At 46.9% G+C, this 21,756-nt stretch overlaps 1 protein-coding gene across 1 annotated transcript; it reads right to left on the minus strand.

The window, feature by feature from the left end:
* Positions 1-10,461: 10,461 nt before the first annotated feature.
* LOC308169784 (ATP-binding cassette sub-family F member 2-like) lies at positions 10,462-20,234 on the minus strand. The gene is made up of 15 exons (XM_080544528.1): positions 20,170-20,234; positions 19,050-19,198; positions 18,540-18,752; positions 17,665-17,847; positions 16,990-17,161; positions 15,838-15,933; positions 15,620-15,722; positions 14,911-15,006; positions 14,640-14,759; positions 14,037-14,126; positions 13,832-13,942; positions 13,524-13,586; positions 12,880-13,008; positions 12,118-12,321; positions 10,462-11,794 (listed from the first exon to the last, which is right to left on the minus strand). Exons 2-15 carry the CDS (start codon positions 19,177-19,179, stop codon positions 11,678-11,680), a joined length of 1,827 nt encoding a protein of 608 aa, XP_080400654.1. The 5' UTR covers positions 19,180-19,198; positions 20,170-20,234; the 3' UTR covers positions 10,462-11,677.
* Between the last annotated feature and the right edge of the window lie 1,522 nt (positions 20,235-21,756).

The raw sequence follows: 21,756 nt of genomic DNA on the forward strand, positions 1-21,756 counted from the left end.
CAGCCACAGGCCCAGTCTTCCCTGATTGACCTGACTGACGTTCCTGACTGTGACTCGGGGGCCGACCCCTGGGGGGCAGGAGGAGCAGCGGCTGCCCCAGACCCCTGGCACTCCTACGGTGCAGCCCCTAAGCCGGCGGCCCCTGTGGACCCGTGGGGACCCCCCTCCTCCTCCTCCGCTCCCCCCATGAAGAGCAGCGACCCCTGGGGAACTGCTCCTGCCCCGGACCCCTGGGGCTCTGGAGACACCCGCCCCAAGACCACCAACACAGCCACGTCCCCTCAGCCGGGCTCAGAGTTGGAGCAGGCCCGCCCCCAGACCAGCGGGGAGTCTTCCCTGATTGACCTGACTGACGTTCCTGACTGTGACTCGGGGGCCGACCCCTGGGGGGCAGGAGGAGCAGCGGCCGCCCCAGACCCCTGGCACTCCTACGGTGCAGCCCCTAAGCCGGCGGCACCTGTGGACCCGTGGGGACCCCCCTCCTCCTCCTCCGCTCCCCCCATGAAGAGCAGCGACCCCTGGGGAACTGCTCCTGCCCCGGACCCCTGGGGCTCTGGAGACACCCGCCCCAAGACCACCAACACAGCCACGTCCCCTCAGCCGGGCTCAGAGTTGGAGCAGGCCCGCCCCCAGACCAGCGGGGAGGAGGAGCTACAGCTGCAGCTGGCCCTGGCCATGAGCAGAGAGGCAGGTAGTTATGTGTTTTTAGCATGTTGATGTTCTCTCAGCAAGAAGAAGAGAAAGCATCAGCACCAGCACCAGCACCAGCCACAGGCCCAGTCTTCCCTGATTGACCTGACTGACGTTCCTGACTGTGACTCGGGGGCCGACCCCTGGGGGGCAGGAGGAGCAGCGGCCGCCCCAGACCCCTGGCACTCCTACGGTGCAGCCCCTAAGCCGGCGGCCCCTGTGGACCCGTGGGGACCCCCCTCCTCCTCCTCCGCTCACCCCATGAAGAGCAGCGACCCCTGGGGAACTGCTCCTGCCCCGGACCCCTGGGGCTCTGGAGACACCCGCCCCAAGACCACCAACACAGCCACGTCCCCTCAGCCGGGCTCAGAGTTGGAGCAGGCCCGCCCCCAGACCAGCAGGGAGGAGGAGCTACAGCTGCAGCTGGCCCTGGCCATGAGCAGAGAGGCCGCCGAACAGGAGGAGAGGCTACAAATGGCTCTGGAGGAGAGTAAGAAGGCTGATGGAACCCCCCTGGTTGCTGGGGCAACTGGCTCAGGCAAACTGGCCAAGAAGAAGATAAAGCATCAGCCTCAGCACCAGCACCAGCCACAGGCCCAGTCTTCCCTGATTGACCTGACTGACGTTCCTGACTGTGACTCGGGGGCCGACCCCTGGGGGGCAGGAGGAGCAGCGGCCGCCCCAGACCCCTGGCACTCCTACGGTGCAGCCCCTAAGCCGGTGTAAGTACCGGATTTTCCGACCCGCGAGGTTTTTCCGACCCTACCAGATCCGGTCATAGGTTCTGCCCTTTCCGGCCATAGGTAGCGCTATGATTCGCTGACGACGATGATTTACGATCACATGATGACCGCCATTTTTACCCATCAGTAATTTTGGCTGTTTATAGATCTAATCTCTGTAGCTACCTTAAGATACATGGATGTTGCGCGCGCACCCGCGCGCGACGTGAGAGAGTTTAGGTGAAAGAGAGACAGGTGACAGAGATGGAGTTTCATACAGCACTCAAGTTTTCCATGATGCATCATATGTATCCTCCTGGCATGCCCAAGGTTGGACACCTTAAATCAAGGATTCTAAAGGCGTCCAAGAATTACTTGATGAAAGGTAAGTCAGTGTGAATAACTATGTTATATCCACTCTTGACGCCACTGCTTGAAATGGCGAAAATGCATAGGCCTGTATCAAAATTGAGTGTCTCATTAAGCATCTGCTAACTATTGTGTGCATAAAACCTGTTTCCAGTGGCTTTATATTTGCACTTCTAAATGAATGCTGTATTTTCCTGCTGCATCAGGTGAGGAGTTGTACTACAAGGACAAGTACAAGGACAAACATCGCTTGGTGGTGTGCAACAAAGATAGAGTTTGTGATGTCCTGATGGTAACTTTCTTATCTGACTTGAGTTCTTGTCCATCATCTTTCCCAATTATGACAAGAGTATCATTGTTGGAGACCTCAAAACCTACTTATTCAATCTCGCCTTTTAAATGTCTGTCTTTATTGTTGTTTCATCTGTACTATTGTTGTTTTATCTTCTTTGCTCTCTGTGAAGCACATTGTGTCACATTTTTGTGAGAAATGGGCTATACAAATGAAGTTTGATTTGATCTGAAGGAGTGCCACGACAACCATGGGACTGGGGGTCATCCAGGGAGACGCCGAACGCTGGAGAAGGTGACGGCGTCCTACCACTGGTCCACCTTGCGGGAGGATGTCACAAAATGGGTGAGTTTTTGATGTTATTAGTGCATGGTGTGTGTGAACATTGTAATTTATACACTGCCCATTAGCAATGATCTTTTACTCAAAGATCTCCAACTCTTGTGTAATTCTCATACTGACCACAATCTGATTCTGCACTGGAACACCCAGACCATCATACAGGCCGCGGCCCCTCAACCATACCACAGCGGTTCTGCACCTAAGGCACTAAGCCCAGGAGCTGACCACCACCACCAACATGACGCCTCAACCACATCAAGAATTCTCTGACTCTACAGTAGATAATTTCCTCTGAAATGTCACTGTTTTAAAGGTTGATGAGTGCCCCCGCTGTCAACATCATGAGACAATAAAGACAGTTGCACCTGTACTCCATCCCATCCAAGTGAAAGAGGCATGGAGTGTCCTGGGGTTTGATCTCATTGGTCCACTTCCCACCACTGCAAAGGGCAAAAGGTAGCTACTGAATGTTGGGCAGAAGTATGTGTAACCCCTTTTGGTTAAAGCTAGTGAGATAAGCTGACATCATGTATTGGATAAGTCAATAAAAGTTATGAAGCAAGTTTTTGGTGGACCCCATGAGGAATAGCTGCTGCAATGCTGTAGCTAATGGAGAACAATCTGCATTTTTCATTGCAGATACATTCTGACTGCAACCGACCTCTTCACCAAGTGGGCTGTGGCAAAAACCCTCTACACCAAAACAGCCAATGAGGTGTCCAGGAAGATAGTTAACATTCTTCTTGACTTTGGACTGGTAGAGAGGATCATTACCGACCAAGGACGGGAATTTGTGAATGAGGTACAGTTATGTATATAAGACACAGTGTATGTGATGTGTGACATTTGATCATTGTAATTTAATCTAATTTAATTGCATACACTAATGCATCTGCAGGTCAACCGTGGTGTTTTTGAGGCTCTGGGTGTCAAACACTGCATCACGTCATCCTACCACTCCCAGGCCAATGGACAGGACGAGCGCACAAACCGCAACGTGAAGACTGCGCTTGCCAAGTACTGTGGGGATGGACAGAACGACTGGGATGGCCATTCTAGGGGCATCATAATGAGCATCAACACCTCTAAGCAGGTAGCCTACTATTGTGTAACAACTGAATATGTAAACAATTCAAACAAACATAGAAAGAAACAAAAAACAATTTAAACAATATAGAAAGATGGTGAAATGCTATTGATTGTACTTTTGTTTTGTTTTACAGCGATCAACCAGGTACACCCCGTACATGGCACTGTTCGGACGGCACCCTCGCAGCCCAGGTGTCATCAACACAACACAGACTGAGGAGGGTGACGACTCAGCTGTGGTTGTGGTTGATTTGCCAGAGGAGGATGTACAGGCGAAGACTGTCGAAGTTACAGATCTACATGCAAAGGTGATGTAAAAATGGCAATTTATGCATAATAATATCTAATAATAACAAATATGCATACAATGGCAATATATGCTATAAAATATGAATATGTTTCAAGGGAAAATTAATTAAATGATACAAAAAATTCAGATTTACCAGAACATCCAAATTGCCCAGGCAAGGCAGAAAAAGACCTACGAGGCCCAGAAACAAAAGGGGGTCAAATCCTTTCACTTCAAAGTTGGGGATGAGGTCCTACGGGCAAACAAGCGAAAGGAGGGACGGAAAGGAGGGCGACTGGAGGCCAATTGGTTTGGGCCGTACATCATATCCTCCATCTCACCCAAGGGTGTGGTGATGCTGTCCAGCACCAAAGGGCGTCAGATAAAGCAGGGTGTGAACGTTGCCCAGCTGAAGCCGTTCATCAGGCCTAATTTGAGAGGTATTATTATTGTTAATACAAGGACACACACTAAGTGTGTATGTGCAGTAACTGTATGTATGTGATACTTGCATAATACTGTATCCTCTCCATCAGAGTCCAGAGAGCCTGAGCCACCATTCGTCCCTCCGTATCTGTGCACTATGACCCCAAGCCAGGACATGCTGGTAGATATAAATGTCTACTTGATACACAATCATCTTTTGTATGTTTGCTATTGATTTAAAGTATGTTTTATATCTATTACTTGTAGCTAAATTATGTACTGGACCCACAAAGATCTCAAATGGAGATCATTGTGAAGGAGGGGAATGTCTGCCTGGTGCGGGAGGACTTTTGGAGCTTGGGCCTTCCTCAGCTCATGGAGTCCAATGTACGTATAGAATAGAATAGAAAGTTGAATTGCCGTATATAACCAGAACAGGTACATTGGAATTCTTGTCATTGCTTGTCCTCACAGTAACTTATCGGCACAAGTTACTTACTTATATTACTCTGTTGCAGATTGGAAACGCATGTTTTAGATTCATCAAAGAGGCCACACAAAAACATGTAAGGTTTTGTTATTTGTTAAAACATAAATTATGCAGATGTATGCCGGTATTCATTAACACCTGTAACGTCTTTTTCAAAAAGTAGTGCAGTTTTCCCTTGATATTGCACTAATTAATTACAACATTTCTTTTTTGTGAAAAACTGTCAATATAGGGAAAAGACATCCACGTTGTGGACTTATACATAGTCCCAACGTGGAAGTCCAACACTGTGGACCCAATGGCTGGACTTCCTGTAAGTTCCTTTTACCTGTGACCTGTGTTGCTTGACATTGACATAGGCTTGGGCGGTATTGATGTATATCATGGTATTTGGAAATCGATAAAAAGGAATTAAAAAATAGATACCACCCAAGCCTAAAAAAATGCTAAATAACTTCTAAAATGCTAGAAGGACCTCCTGCACAAGGATGCCATCGTCATCCCTGCCTGGAGTCGACAGAATGTTATCTGCTTTGTAAATGGTTGACAGATCATCAAACCTAAAGCAAAGGAGCTGCTTTTGGTGGACTCGCTAAACCCTGATGGTTTTGGCGACAGCTGTTACCATGGCATCTTTAGGTTTTGTAACATAACGACAATAGTCAGCCCTGTTCTGTGGCTTATAAGGGAAATCTACATAATTCATAGTATTCTAATAATACAGTAAGACAGCTTATTGACCAGGGTTGTCAACTAATACAATTTAATTTATAACACATTTTCTTAGCAAACAACATGTCTGTAACAGGATACTATGAATTATAATGTTCGGCTTGTTCCAAGAAGCCTTGTTCAAAGCCTCGTTCAAAGGCTGTTTTCAAGTTATTTTGTTTACACCATGTTCAGTGGCTATCGTAACATTAATCTTTCTTAAAGCATGCAATAGTATGTTGAATGTAAGGAAACCCAGTAATATGAATTCTCTTGTCATTCTTTCACTAAGTCATATTGGAAGAGTAATTGCTGATATATACCATGTTCTGGTGCTATATTTGGGGGAAAAGAGACATTTATTATGTGTCATAGGTGACATTGTTAGGTGTTCTTGTATTGTAGCATTTTTCATATAGTTAAGAGTCAATTTGTCTGACACAAATACTCTTATGCTGGATTTTGACAGTGATCTAGCTCATCGCATCGCCCCAGGCCAGTGGGCAACCATGTACGGCAGAGACATCAAGGTACTTTTGTCCTGCATCTCATGCACTTGCACATGTCTTTATTATCCTTTTGACCACATAACTGTTATATTGCTATTAACACCTTGTCCAATTCTTTCAGGGTTTCCCTCGCCAAAACGCAGGGATTGATTGTGGCGTCTTCATATTGATGGTAAATTCCTTTCTATTCTATTGAAAATGTTGTTCATTTGAAATGGTCATAACCTAATAAGCAGATCTTTGCCTTTCACAGTATGCACTCTGTCTCACCACTGACGCTCCACTTCAGTTCACAGAGGTCAGTGTTTCTCTTCTCCGACGGTGAGGAGAGTCAAGGAGGAAACTAAATCTGTTACCATTAACATTCTAAACCATAACGGTTTGGCTGTTGTAGCATATATAGATCTCTGCAAACACCCATTGCCCAAGCGCACAGAACCATTTTGACTTTACATTTCTTCTCTCAATTTTTTTTAGAGGGATATGGGACACCTGAGGAGATGGTGGTGCATCGTTCTAATGGAACGGTTCCAGATTGAGGGGTAAGACTTCACTTTAAATGTAACTTCTGAAACCGCATTTGTTATACATTGGCTTACTTTTTTATTCTGTCACTATCTCACTCAAAGCCACGGGCAGAGGTTTGCCCACTGGACCGATGAGGCCAGAGCGTTGCTCCACGGGTCACTGCAGCCGGTTTTCAGGGTCCCCAAGAAGCGGAAGAGGGAACAGGAGGTGAGCATGATGCTGAATGGTAAATAATAGTGTTTTTTGTTAGTTCAATAGTTGTGATTGCACCATGCATTTTATTCCTTCAGTGTGAGCAGTCTGACAGTGTGGTGGGCAGCAATGCCATAAGAAATGACCACAGCTATGCCGCAACAATGCGAGAGGAAGACGCCAAGAAAAAGAGGACAGAAGACGACAACTTCAGTATGTTTCTCTTCACCAGTACTGTATATTACTATAACCTTATATGAAAACGGTGCCACTACACCACTGGCTGTAGAACGTTTGTTTGTGTCATGTTTTGCTCAAGAATGGTGACTGCTAAACGCTGCTAGCGGCTAACGTTTCGTTCTAAAACGAAAGTAGTGTAACGTCCCCACTTGGACAGTGGTTGAAATAATGACAGATAGCTTCTCTCATGTAATCTGTGCCTTTAATTGTAAACTATCTCATACACAACTTTCTTAGTTCACCCGAGCTCTCTCTCCCAACGGTCTCAATAACACACACAGCACCCGCCCGCCCCCCCCCCGTGACCTCCACCAATCACAGGGGTGCATTGGCACACAACACAGTAACAGTGCGAACATGAACATGAACTCAAGCATTAATGAACATTAATGAACAGGGTTGTTCTATCTAATTTATTATGTTTGTGTTATGCTAATAAATGTAGATCCACACAGGTATACAAACTGAGCTCCGTTTACTGTCAAGTGCCATTCATTCTGACAACACACACACACAGTCGTAAAGCTCTAACAGAACGTGACGTCGTAAAGTGCAACAAAGTGCTGCAATGACATACTGTCGTACATAACAATATTGGTATTTGATCACCTTCTATATAAAATCACCTGCTCGGCTTTAATGACTTAACCGCTATTTAAGAAATTATATTTGTTTTCGCGTGCACGCGGAAAAAAATTTGCGCGCGCAAGACGACCACTCCGCCGCTAATGTGAAAAATCCTGGAGGAAACACTGATCAGCCTGTTATTCACTTTATTTGTATAAGTATTATCCTTTGTTTGATTTCTTACCATGTACCGTAACAGTACCTTGCTATTTTTCATTTTCATTATAACATAACGTTATGTTATGATAGCCAGCTAGCATTAGCAAGTAGTGTCAGTGGGTCAGTCACCTTTCTAATAAGATTCACAAACCTGAAACATCATCGATGTCATCACTGCTGGTGATGTCATTGTTGTCAGCTGCTGATACGGCTGCTGCAACAGTTCTTGGCGTTTGTTTTTTTGAAAAAAACTTTCGGATATCCATCCTTACACTTTTGTCAGGCACTGATTGAGAGGCACTGATTGAGATCACTTCTTCAGGGCAGGGCAGGCCTTTTTTTTTTTTTTAAAGTAAAACATTCGGGGCTTTTCAGAAAACATCCGGGGCTTGAGCCCAAGTAGCCACCCCCTAGCGCCGCCCCTGCCTGACAGTAACAGAGCGGGGTGCACTGACGCTGAACCCCTCATAGTGAGAAGTAGGTGGACATGGTGCTGAAATAGCCGACATGCGGTGTGTGTGGTTTGAAAAAAGTAACGCCAGCTCAGTAAATCATTCAAACTTAATGTTTACTTTAGCCAAATTGAGATATCTGCCTAACTCTACTCTCCTAACACTGCTGATTCACTGTGCGTTATTGCCTCTATGCCATCAGCCTATCAGAATGCTTGTTACATTCCAAATTCACTCTCTGCCCAAGTCATCTCTTTGGCATTTTTGACACTACATACAAAGATGTCTCGGCTGACCACAAGTGAAGCATGACTTAGGCAATTATGCTACGAGGCTAACGATGTATAACCTTTATTTAACCAAGAAAAGCACAATTAAGGGTTGCAGATATCAACCAACGGGGAATTCTCATCTCTCTAGGAAGAGGGTTGGTGTGACTCCTGCTCTCGCTGATGTCCAGACGCCCCCTGCTGTCACAACACCGTCATTGCAACGAATGAGAATGGATTGTGGTCCTCTCCTGTCTCTCCCGGTGCTGCCAGGCTGAAGAGGCTGTCTCTCAGCAACACCCAGGTGACGGACGCGGGGCTGCCCTCCCTGCGGAGCCTGCAGGAGCTGCTGGAGCTGCGTCTGGACCGCACCGCCGTCACCAGCCGAGGGGTGGCCGCCCTGGTCACCTGCCTGCCCCACCTGCAGGTAGGGTGGTAGCGTGGTAGTAGTGTGCTTAACCTTTAACCTGTCACCCCTGATGTCATATACAGGGATGGAAGGATTGAAATGAGGGGTTTGTAAATAGAATGTGTTCAAACTGTATTCAAACCCAAACTGTCTGTCTGTCTGTCTCTGTGTGTGTGTCTGTGTCTCTCTGTCTATGTGTGTTTCTGTGTCTCTCTGTCTCTCCCTCTCTCTCTCTTCCTCTTCTGCAGGTCCTAGGCCTAGCCAGTACTCAGGTGGGAGACACGGTGGTGAGGAGAGGCCTGGTCCACTGTGGACAGCTGATGAAGCTCAACCTCAGCCGGACGCGCATCACCGACTACGGTGAGGTCACACACACACACACACACACACACACACACAACACACACTCATTACAATCTACATCATTCATCACGTAACTCGCATGTCGTAACGTAAGGAACATGACTTATTTCTGTCTCGTATGTTTTTTCGAGTCACGTGAGGCTGCCAAACGAATATGTGAAGTTCCTGAAGCGCATGCGTCTGAGCCAGGTGGACCTGGAGGGCTCCGGGGTGACCCTCTCTGGCATCGCCCGCCTCGTCCTCTCCTGCCCCCACCTCCCCCACGACCAGGTCTCAGACGACGACGACGGAGAGGCCCAGTGAGACCCCCATCCCCCAGACCCCCCTCCTCTCCCTACCCCTCCTCTCCCTACCCCTCCTCCCTCTACCCCTCCTCTCCCTACCCCTCCTCCCTCTACCCCTCCTCCCTCTACCCCTCCTCTCCCTACCCCTCCTCCCTCTACCCCTCCTCCCTCTACCCCTCCTCCCTCTACCCCTCCTCTCTCTACCCCTCCTCCCTCTACCCCTCCTCTCTCTACCCCTCCTCTCCCTACCCCTCCTCTCCCTACCCCTCCTCCCTCTACCCCTCCTCCCTCTACCCCTCCTCCCTCTACCCCTCCTCTCTCTACCCCTCCTCTCTCTACCCCTCCTCTCCCTACCCCTCCTCCCTCTACCCCTCCTCCCTCTACCCCTCCTCTCCCTACCCCTCCTCTCTCTACCCCTCCTCTCCCTACCCCTCCTCTCCCTACCCCTCCTCCCTCTACCCCTCCTCTCTCTACCCCTCCTCTCCCTACCCCTCCTCTCCCTACCCCTCCTCCCTCTACCCCTCCTCTCTCTACCCCTCCTCCCTCTACCCCTCCTCCCTCTACCCCTCCTCTCTCTACCCCTCCTCCCTCTACCCCTCCTCCCTCTACCCCTCCTCTCTCTACCCCTCCTCCCTCTACCCCTCCTCCCTCTACCCCTCCTCTCCCTACCCCTCCTCCCTCTACCCCTCCTCTCTCTACCCCTCCTCTCCCTACCCCTCCTCTCTCTACCCCTCCTCCCTCTACCCCTCCTCCCTCTACCCCTCCTCTCTCTACCCCTCCTCTCTCCCCCCTCTCCTACCCTACCACTCCGCATCAGCCCCCCTACAGGCCTGGAGTCAGCTGCTGTCACCTCGCCCCCCCCCCGGCCCTCGAGGTGTCTGTTATCCAGCTGGCAGGCTAGACAGCGACGTCACTACCAAGCACCCAACCAACCAACCGCTAGAACTTCTATAACTGGCCTCCTGTGTTGTTGAAATGTTAGAAGGGTGCTGCTCTCGCGCCTCTGAAGTAGAGATCTGAATGAATCCTTGCATTTTAATCACAAAACCCCCATAAATGTAATTAACCGGCAAAAGAAGTGTCTCGGCAAAGTGATTGTGCCATGTACTACTACTACTACTACTACTACTACTACTACTACTACTACTAGATTCCCCGGCAGAAGTGTTAGTGTGCATGATGAACGCCCTTAAGGGCATCTTATTGGAACTAGAATCAGCGACGATGTAACAACTATATACCACAGCATGTATTTCCCAGAATGCCCTCGTTTTTCCCTGCCTGAATTCTCGAATGAATCTGTTTACGATTACAACCCTGAAGATGTACTACGGTACTACTAGCTACATGAGGACAACAGCTGTTAACACTGGTTAGACTTTTTTCTCTCCTGTTATGTCCAATTAACGTGGGGTTTTGAGGTGGTGCTCCATGGGGGATTGACACAAAGTAAACAATTGGTCACCTAGCAACTGGAAAGCTGAGCATGAGTCAGTTGGTCGTGGGAGGAGGTTGGCTCTGCATGGCTGACGGCAGGGCTGTGGTGCATATTGCATACCAGAGTGGTTGGGTTCGTTAAGCAAGAATCCAAAGCAACTCCATCGATAAGATATTATAGTTTTGCTTCTCTTATGTTTACAGTTGTAAAATAGTTTACTTTCTCAGAATGTAAATGGTTTTTGGATAAGAGCACTGGATATTCAGTACTTCTCAATGGAAAATGCAGAATGAATAATAATAATAATAATTTAAAAAGGCTGCATTTTGAATGTATCGTTTGTTTTATTTTGTTTAAGTACTCTGAAACCATCACAGTAAGTTGACACAGTATGACAACGTATCATGTAAATTCAGTCATTTATTCAGACAAACCATTATTGCAATTACAATAATTTGTTAAATAAAAAGTCAGGCAATAGTAACCGCGTATTTAATGCAGGGAAAGTGTTTAGTATCATACCTCGATATGACCTGAACAATGTTGAATACATATTGGAATTAACGTTATGACGTATTCTGAAAAATAAAACTTTTTCTATGACAACAGCACAAGTAAGATGCATTTCATAATGCACTGAGATCCTTTTAGGTCAATCAGCCAATCAGAGTGCAGCCTGAGCTGGAAGGGGGTGTGGACTAAACTGTTAGAGGACATGGGGGCTGGGAGATCAGATCCATGGTGTAGATTAAGTAAATGGTACAGAGTGCTGGGTGAAGTAGCTTTATTAGAAGTCATGCGATTGCTTGTCAATCTTGGATTTCAAATGGTCCTTGTAGGCCAGGATACCCTTGTTCCATTTGGTGATGGTTTGCTTCTCGCACACCCAGATCTCCTGAGCCACCTGGATGAAAGAAAACCAAACAAACAATTACCTTCTATAATCACAAAGATTGTTCATAAACTAACCCAATTCGAAATGTCTGTTTCACACATGAACTACCACATTGAGGTTAAACCAGTGGTTCTCAAACCTCTCCTCGGGGACCCCCAGCCGCTCCGTATTTGATCTGTTCCACCACCAGAATCGGGTGTGCTGGTGGTGGTGGTGGAACAGATCAAATATGTGGGGTGGCTGGGGGTCCCCGAGGAGAGGTTTGAGAACCACTGGGTTAGACGCCTGCCTGTCTGTCAGTGTGGAGGAGCATGTCTGTCTGCGGCCCGTACCTGCTGGATGAGTCTGAAGTCGTGGCTAACCAGCAGCATGCCCCCCTCGTAGTCGTTGATGGCGTCCGCCAGGGCGTCGATGGTCTCCAGGTCCAGATGATTGGTGGGCTCGTCCAGGAAGAGCATGTGAGGGGTCTGCCAGGCCAGCCAGGCGAAACACACCCGACACTTCTGACCGTCAGACAGGTTCCTGATGGGACTCACCTTGGGGGGGGGAGAGAGGGGGAAGCAAGGAGATCAATTGGGTATTTTCAGAAATATAATAATAATAATACATTAGACTTATATAGCGCTTTTCTAGACACTCAAAGACTATTACAAACTGAAAAGATTGAGTAGTAATAACAAAAAGAAACAAAAGAAATAAAAGAAAGTATAGGGGTCTAATTAATTTTTAGATTACTAAATCTAATTCTAAGTGTCTTTGTAGGACAATCTACTCTGTATACTGCAATTACACCTCGATTTCAGGTGGAGAAGCGGCGAACAAGCAACGCCAGCGTCCTCTCTCAAAAAAAATTGAAAAGCTTACTTGGTAATCTAATACTAAATCAAAATCTAAGTGTCTTTGTAGGACAATCTACTCTGTATACTGCAATTACAATTATACTGTATTATAATTATATTATAATTATACAATTACACCTAGATTTCAGGTGGAGATTGAAATATACTGAGAATTCCCAAAAATCTGGAGACAATTTGGTTGGGAGACGAGTAGCTTCCAAGTCCAGGTTAGGAGGTTAGGAGGACGACTCTCACCTGCTGCTTTCCAGTCAGGCCGTAGCGGCCGATGATCTTCCTCATCTCCTCCTTCTCCTTGATCTCAGGGTAGCACTTCATCATGTACTCCATAGGAGACAGGTCCAGCTCCAGCTGCTCTGCCAGATGCTACAGAACAGGAAGTAAACAGAGTTGATTTGTTTGTGGGTTCAATTCTCGCCGGGGACCATATATACTGAAAAACACATGCCCCTCACTGCAACGTCAGTCGCTTAGGATAAAAGCGTCAGCTAAATGGGCTTATATTATTAGATATCATTAGCCTCATAGCATAATTGGCTAAATCATATTTTGGCCAAATTGAGATATCTGCCTAACTCTACTCTCCTAACACTGCTGATTCACTGTGCGTTATTGCCTCTATGACATCAGCCTATCAGAATGCTTGTTACATTCCAAAATCACTATCTGCCCAAGTCATCTGTTTGACATGACATTTCTTTGACATGACATGGCATTTGACACGACATACAAAGATGGCCCGGCTGACCACAAGTGAAGCATGACTTAGGCAATTATGCTAATGAGGCTAACAATACTATTACAAATTATGATCTGGAACAAACTTTTATTAGGGATTGAACGTGTACGAAATACATTTGTGTCATGACTGGGTGTCCTACCTGGTGATATCTGCCAATCTTCACGTGAGAATTCTTCCTGATCATTCCGTCAGATGGGAGGAGCTGGAGACAGAAACAAGAGGTGTGAGATACTCAAAACATAATTATTATTATTATCATGTATGCGATACACACATAATGTATGGGTACATGATGCATATGGATCTCCATGGCTGTCATTATTACATAAGCCCTTTACATTTCTAAGCCCTAAAACAAGAGCACAGATCCTACAATTGTGGTGGGAATTGTTCACTGAATTGGAATTGATCACTGAATTACTAATTCACTGAACTCGGCTCACTCACCTCTCCCATCAGAAGTTTGAGCAGTGTCGACTTCCCCGCCCCGTTGGGCCCCACCAGAGCCACTCGCGTGTCCAGGTCGATACCAAACTCTAGGTTCTTGTATATGTGTGGCTGCAGGGGAGGGGAGCCAGAAGGGGACATTAGGAACACTGCATCAGGGCCCTCAGCCTCACATAGTACCACAGTGTCTCTGGTCTGTACTCACCGCGTTGTCACTGTATTTGAAGCTAACATTCTGAACCATGATAACAGGTGGAGGGATCTTTCCACAGGAAGGAAAATAAAATGACAGGGTCTGAGAGAAAAAGAGAGAGAGAAGGGTGATTATTACACAAGGAGATGATTACCGTACTAAACAACATCATCCTTTCCCTTCTTGTTTTTTTAGTTTTTTTCTTTCCTAGCACCAGGGGAGCCACCCCTCCCAAATTTCGTTGTTTGGTACCTGTACTATAGCAATGACAATAAAGACCATTCATTCATCAGCAGCAACTTGCCAAATAACACAGGATGAACGTTTTAGCTTTACCCATCACCACCATAGATTGTGTTGATAAATACTCAAGATTCACTAAGTTATTATCACTGTTTTTATCCAGAATTGTGTTTTATATTTTTATGTTGTATTTCATTGATGTTGATGTATTTCAGTTTCACAAACTGCAAAAAGAATATTCAATAAAGAAACTTGAAACTGGAACTCGAAACTTGAATTACATTGCATCATTCTAAAAAGGCCTTATATATTGAAAAATAAAAGCAACGGTCAAGAGTTGGCCGAGTTCGCCAGTGAGCCGCTGACTCGTACCTTGTCATCCACTACTTTCTCAGTCAGGCCTGAGGCCACCATCTTTTGTAGAGTCTTCTCTTTGCTCTGCGCCTGTCGGGCCAGCTTAGCAGAGCCGTGACCAAACCTGGCGATGTAGTTCTACAAGAGAGGCAGAGAGAGAGGGCGAGAGAGGGAGAGAGAAAGAGAGAGAGGGCGAGGTCAGACAAAATGAATCATTCCTTCCCAGTGTGGAAAATCACCACAAGAGCACTTTAAACTGAACCAGCCACAAGATGGCCCCCTAACTCACCTTCATGTGTGTGATTTGGTCCTGCTCCCAGTTGAAGCGTTTCATCTGGTTCTCTTCCAACTCATCCCTGGTCTTCTGGTACTGGTCGTAGTTACCCTTTTATTAAAAATAGAACAGTTGCACCGTCATCAAAACTGGTCGCACAAACCCGCCACTCACGGCTTCAAACGCCCGAGTGCGCACATGTACACATAATTAGCAACAGACCGTAAACCTCTCCCCCGGTCCCCCTTATATGGCGTACGGTGAGGTTACACGAGGTTACAGTTGCCTTTTTTAGTCCTTTTATCTTCTCTCCTTGTAATTATTATCATATCTTGTATTGTGTTGCATTTTATTAAGTCTCCTGCACTTTACCTGTTTTACATTTGTGCTCCTTATTTGCTCTCCGCCTGTGAAGCACTTTGGTTCAGCTGCTGCTGCATGTAAATGTGCTATATAAATAAAGTTGACTTGACTTGTATCCAGCCAAGTCCCCTACTGCACAATTACAGGTGGCCCTTTTAACAGGGGTGACAGCGCCTTACAATACTAGTACCATCTGTCTGGTTAACTACTCCATGACTGTGTGGCATGGCACTCTTGCCTATGGATTGATAGGAGTACTTTTACTGTAAAGCACTTGTGTCATGACAAGTGTCATGTTTAAATGTGCCATATAAATACATTTGATTGATAATCCTTCTTTATTTTTATTTTTGACACTTACAGTGTAGTACTTGAGCTTCCTCTGGTGCAGGTGGATGATGTTGGTGCACACTCCGTTCAGGAAGTCTTGAGAGTGCGAGATGAGCACAAGGATTCGCTTGAACCTGGAAAAAAAGGGAGTGTGAGTGAGTGAGATTCTCAGCATCGGTCACGTGTGTACTAACTACAACACTACTGATCCGCTTCACGGAAGAGGGCCGTCGATGAATAAACACTTACTGACTGAGCTCCTCCTCCAGCCACACGCAGGCGTCCAGATCCAGGTGGTTGGTGGGCTCATCCAGCAGCAACATGAACGGCTTGATGAACAGAGCCCTGAGAGGAGGAGAGGAGAGGAGAGGAGAGAGGAGAGGAGAGGAGAGGAGAGGAGAGGAGAGGAGAGGAGAGGAGAGAGGAGAGGAGAGGAGAGGAGAGGAGAGGAGAGGAGAGGAGAGGAGAGGAGAGGAGAGGAGAGGAGAGGAGAGGAGAGGAGAGGAGAGGAGAGGAGAGGAGAGGAGAGAGGAGAGGAGAGGAGAGGAGAGGAGAGGAGAGGAGAGGAGAGGAGAGGAGAGAAGAGGAGAGGAGAGGAGAGGAGAAACAGGCCTTTAGCATGCTAATTGTATCACTGCGACGCAACCGTCTTCAATTAACCACCTGAGATTAAATTAAATTAAGAGGGTCAGGGATCTACTCTTTGGGGAAGCATGGTGACCCCATTTCAATGTCAAGCAGTGTCTTGCCGAGTTACTGAGAATAGATTTCAAGATCCTTGTGCTTGTTTATAAAGCTCTCACTGGCACAGCACCAGAATATCTGAAAAGACCTTTTGCTGAGCATATCAGCCCAATAGAGCTCTCAGGTCTTCTGACGCTGGCTTTCTCTGTGTACCACAGAGTACAATGTAGAGTCTATGTACAAAAGAGGAGATTTGGTGAGGCTGCATTTTCACTTTATGCACCTAATTGTGGAATAAACTGGCAGTTTACATTAGGGATGCAACCTCAGCAAATATGTTCAAGACAAGACTAAAAACCCATCTTTTTAATATTGCCTTTAAATAACTAAATTATGATTACATAATGATTAAAGCACTTTGAGCTGCAACGTTTGCAGGAAAAGTGCTATACGAATAAAAGTTATTATTATTATTACTGCAGAGACCCGAATGACATTAAGAGCCGTGCCATCACAGTTTATACAGTTAGTTCCGAGTCCGACCAAGTAATTTGATTGGACAAGAGGCATTCCATGAGGGCCGATACACAGTATAACAGCACTGCTGGGACTTTTAACTATATGCATCACTCCGCCGAACACGGGTGTTCTATTGTCTGTGTTCTATTGTCTGTGTTCTATTGTTTGTGTTCTGGTTACTAGGCAACAACCCCCCACCTGGCCAGGGCGACGCGCATCCTCCAGCCTCCGCTGAAGTCCACCATCTTCTGCCTCTGCATGGCGGTGGTGAAGCCCAGGCCGTGGAGGATGCGGGAGGCGCGCACCTCCGCCTTGTCGGCGTCCAGCTCCTCCAGACGCTCGTACAGCTCCATCAGCTTCTCACACTCGGCTACGGAGGAGGAGGGGGGGTGGGAGGAGGAGTAGGAGGAGGAGGGGGGGGTCGGAGGAGGGGGGGGGGGAGGAGGAGGAGGATGAGGAAGACAAGGGAGGGACGTCACTCAAAACTGAATTGCTAGCTTTATATGTGGCCCACGTGGTTGTTGAGAACAGTGGTTGCCATGGCAACGTTATCGATAGAACTACCAGCTTCGCAGAGGAAAAATGTAATGTCGTTAGCCTCATTGCATAATTGCTAAAGTCGTGATTCACTTATGGTCAGCCGAGCCATCTTTGTATGTAGTGTCAAAAATGCCTGTCATGTCAAAGAGATGACATGGGCGGATAGTGACTTTGGAATGTAACTAACATTCTGATGGCATCATAGGCAATAATGCCCAGTGAATCAGCAGTGTTAGGAGAGTAGAGTTCGGCAGATATCTCAATTTGGCCAAATATGACTTGGGAAATTATGCTATGAGGCTAACGACATGTCAGTGTGTCACTCAGACTCACAGTCTTCCGTGGCGAGTCGCTCGGCCTCCTTCTCCAGGTGGATCCTCTCCTCGTCCACCTCCATCACACACTCCAGGGCCGTCTTGTCGCTGGCGGGCATCTCGCGGGTCAGGTGGTAGATGTCTATGTGCTCGGGGATGGGGACCTCCCGGGCACCGATTGCTGACAGCAGCATGGACTTTCCTACCGGGGGGGGGGGGGAGGGGGGGAGAAACACCATCAGTCATAAACCCCCTACTCACAGACCTGCTTTTCCCTATACTGTGTCTCCTAAGACTTCTACTACCCCCTTTGTACTGTTTCTCCAGTGTCTATTAATAATATAAAAATAAAATAAAAACATTCTTCTATCATAACGACGGCCTGAGCTAGACTACTCTTCCTGCTACGACTGGGAAATCGATGATTCACTTGCTTAGTCAAATGTATCGATTGTAAGTCGCTTTGGAATAAGCCGTCTGCTAAATACCAAAAATGTAAATGTACAGACAATGTTCAAATACACACTCACTGCCACAAGCAAGACTACCGGTGAAAAAACTAAACAAACATGCAAATAAAGGTGAGCAAGTAACAATAAATAGAGGGTTGTTATAGTAACAATAATTGGGTTACAATGTTAAGTCTTTCGAATTGTGGCATAAAACCAAGTCCGTCATCTAAAGCGGCGGTTCTCAAACCTCTCCTCGGGGGACCCCCCCCCCCCAAACCGCTCCACATATTTAATCCGTTCAACCACCGGCACACCTGATTAGCTGAATCAGGCGTGCTGGTGGTGGTGGAACAGATCAAAGATGTCATGTGGAGCGGCTGGGTGGGTCCCCCGAGGAACCCACTGATCTAAAGGACCGCCCCAGGCGGGTCGTCTAGGGTACCTGTGCCGTTGAGGCCCAGGAGGCCGTAGCGCCGGCCCGAGTTGAGCTCCAGGCTGGTGTCGCTCAGCAGCTCCTGGCCGTGGAAGGTGAGCGACAGGCTGGTGACGTGGACGTCGGTGCTGTTGGGGTGGGAGGCCAGCACCCCGGTCACCGCCCGCGCCTCCGCCTTCAGCAGCTCGAACTCGTCAATCTGCTTTGTCAGGGCGGCGATGCCTGTGTGGATAGAAGAACAGAATGATCTTGTAGACCAACTGAATAGAGAGCGGACATTCCACGGTACACGTTGAGAGAGGGGCCAGGGTTTTGGGGCTATAGGGGTTATTTTGAGGCTATTTTCTGGCTGAAAATGATGTCAAATGCGCTTCATAAACCAACCTCAGACACATACGAATCCAATATTACTGGATTGGTTGAGCTTCTCAGTGACCAAGGACGGCAACCTAACCTAGCGATACATTTTTTTGGGATCAAACGCTGACAACCATTTCTAAAATATAACCCAAATCTCACCATTGCTCGTCGCTCCGTTCTCCTCCTGGCCCTCTTCGACCTCGTCCTCATCGGTTTTCTTGGTGCGCTGACGAGATTTCGCAGCCTCCTTCTTCTTCATCGCCTTCTTCTTGGCCAGATCTGACGGCATTGTTACTGTTGCAGGTTACCTACGTGAGGAGAGGAGACAAGGAGAGGAATCAAGGAGAGAGAAGATGAATTCTATGACGGCATCGTTACTGTGGCAGGTTGTTCCTCCTGCGCATCATCATGGCACCCAGGAGAACAAGACAAGACACGAACACAAAAAGTGATCAGACACAAAGAAGAAGAAGGGATCAGGTGGTGAGGGTTTACAGCACTAAGCATCCGGATGTCTCGATTCATTAAGTTCAGTCTGTAAAGCTTTAGTTAGGAGGCTCAAAGCCATCGCTGAAGGCCTGAAGTGCTGCTGACACACGGAGCAGACCACCCAACACCGAGTGTGATCAGCCATAACTACCTTTCTGGTTAACTACCTTTCTGGTTAGCTGTCAAACCAGCGGACTTAGCTAGCTACTAGCTAACGGGGCTCGCTGACGTCCGTTAGCCACCGTTCAGGGCCTGATGCCGGTTTACGTTCGTGAATTCGTTCTGAGAACGCCGGGACGCAACACTGGGTTCGACGTCATAAAGGCACCGAGTAATTTGATTGGACCAGAGGCGTTCCGTGAGTGCTGGTCATTATTTCCAGAGTGACTTGACGAACGCAGATACGGCCGTGTTAGGCCACAGTGAAACCCACCGAACCACCATTTAGCTTAACTAGCTCACTAAAAACCCCAACACTCATACACACTTTAAGGTTAGCCGATTTAGTAAAGTTCAGTATCGACACATCAGATGAATAAGACTAAGTTCGTGAAATGTCATTCGGTTTTTAGGCAAGGCAAATCTGGAATACCGGTTATTACGCAACGTGGTTAGCTTAGCATAGCATACCGGCAAGCTACAACAGCCTTCAGTCTAGCTAGAACAGATATACTCTAGGCCTTATTAAATCATCTTACAACAGAGAATAACTTCTCCCGAGGCGGGCAAAAACAAGCTGTTTACTCGAATCATTTGAAAATCATCATATTATCTTTTGAAAAGGGCTCACCTTGGTGACAGATGGCTGGTTGCGGGGGAACTGGTGTCGCGTGTCCACTTCTTTTCGCCGGCTTGTCAGTGAAAGCGGCAGAGAAGCAGACCGAGCCGTGTTTGGTGAAAAGGGCGGTGATTATAGGGCGCCGTTCGTAGATACGCCGTGGAACTCTGATCAGCACTCCGTGGAATGCCTCTCGTCCAATCAAATGACTCGGTCTCTTTATGACGTCGGACCCAGTGTGCCCTCCCGGCGCTCTCGGAGCGAGTTTACGAACGCACCCCCAATGACAGACACCCTACCCGTTAGCTTACGTCAGATAGCGCGACTCCGTAATGCACCATAGAGGTATAACACTAGAGGGAGGGCACAGTCCACTTAGACGTGGGATTACCGGTGTCGTGTGTGTTGCTGTGTCCCGACTCCCCCCTCTTAATTGTGTTAATTAAGTAAGTAAACAATTAATCGTGACGTTAGAATGATAAGGTTCTATCTCCATTTTTGGTCAAAATGTAGTGTTTTACATAATCTGATCCATTAGATGTTTATTAATGCCTGTGTGGTGTTATTTTTAAAATGTTGCCATTTTTGAGTTAGTAATTCATAAAATACAAAGGTTCCATCTCACAAAACATAATGGAATGCAAACACTTTGACGCTCAATATCTCTGAACTACCCTAGACGGAGATAGAACCTTATGATTATAAACTCACGTAATGTTGAAATAATCTTTAAAATGCATGAAAACACTTTGAGTATAAACATGTAAGTAAGGCATCATCAATTACATGTTGCCATTAGATACTAGAGGAACAATGGTTTCACATGATTGACTACTGAAGTAGTAATTCATCATAATTACATTGTCAGTTTACAATAATTGTCATTAGGTTACTCTTAAAAACACACTTTCTGTCAGATGGAGAACACTGTCTGACACCACACCGGTACATGAGGAGCCATGACGTCAACTTCCTTCATCTTCTGAGATGTGATTGGCTGTAACGAGTGATGATGCACAGCCACCAGCTGTGCTGGAGTGTTTGCTTTGTATACACACAGCCGTAGTGTCAAAGGTCAAGTCATTTATTGACAACCCTAGATTGCCTCAAGCTCCTGAAAGCCATTTAAACAATCTTGAGATAAACCCAATTGTGAACTAGCTCATAGGAAGTCTCACCCTAGTTGACTTATACTACACTGGGACTAGAAGCTTTAAAACCCCTGAATTTGTTTTATTCTATTGGGGTAAAGGAAGTCAAGTTTCCCCATTGACCCCACTACAAATAGCTTACTATTGGGCCAGTTTCAACATTCACTGTTGTTATTTTTCCTTTAAAATGTTTGGGTATAGGGTGTCATTGTCAAAAGAGTTAGTAGTCAATCAATCACCTGCATCATAATTAAAAGACAGTTGTACCCCACTGGGAAACCCCACTACCGTCCCCAAGTAGAGGTGTGGCCCCTGTGAAACGTCATTCCTGGAGGGTGTCTGGCGTTCCTCCTGCTGTCAGACGTCATGAAGGATAGCCGGTGTCTCTCTAGTCATATATCTCTATGGCATGCACTGATCTGTTGACTGGGGCGTAGAGAGATTCCTG

Source organism: Nansenia antarctica, assembly GCF_963989245.1.
Source record: "Nansenia antarctica genome assembly, chromosome: 13".
In the NCBI taxonomy this organism is placed as follows: domain Eukaryota; kingdom Metazoa; phylum Chordata; class Actinopteri; order Argentiniformes; family Microstomatidae; genus Nansenia; species Nansenia antarctica.

What these genes read in the sequence shown, in the direction of transcription:
- LOC308169784 (XM_080544528.1), bottom strand. Translation starts at nt 19,179, where the DNA reads ATGCCGTCAGATCTGGCCAAGAAGAAGGCGATGAAGAAGAAGGAGGCT. An exon ending in GAACGGAGCGACGAGCAATG is followed by an intron (nt 18,753 to 19,049) that starts GTGAGATTTGGG and finishes CTATCCACACAG; the next exon opens with GCATCGCCGCCCTGACAAAG. An exon ending in AGAAAGTAGTGGATGACAAG is followed by an intron (nt 14,127 to 14,639) that starts GTACGAGTCAGC and finishes TTTTTCTCTCAG; the next exon opens with ACCCTGTCATTTTATTTTCC.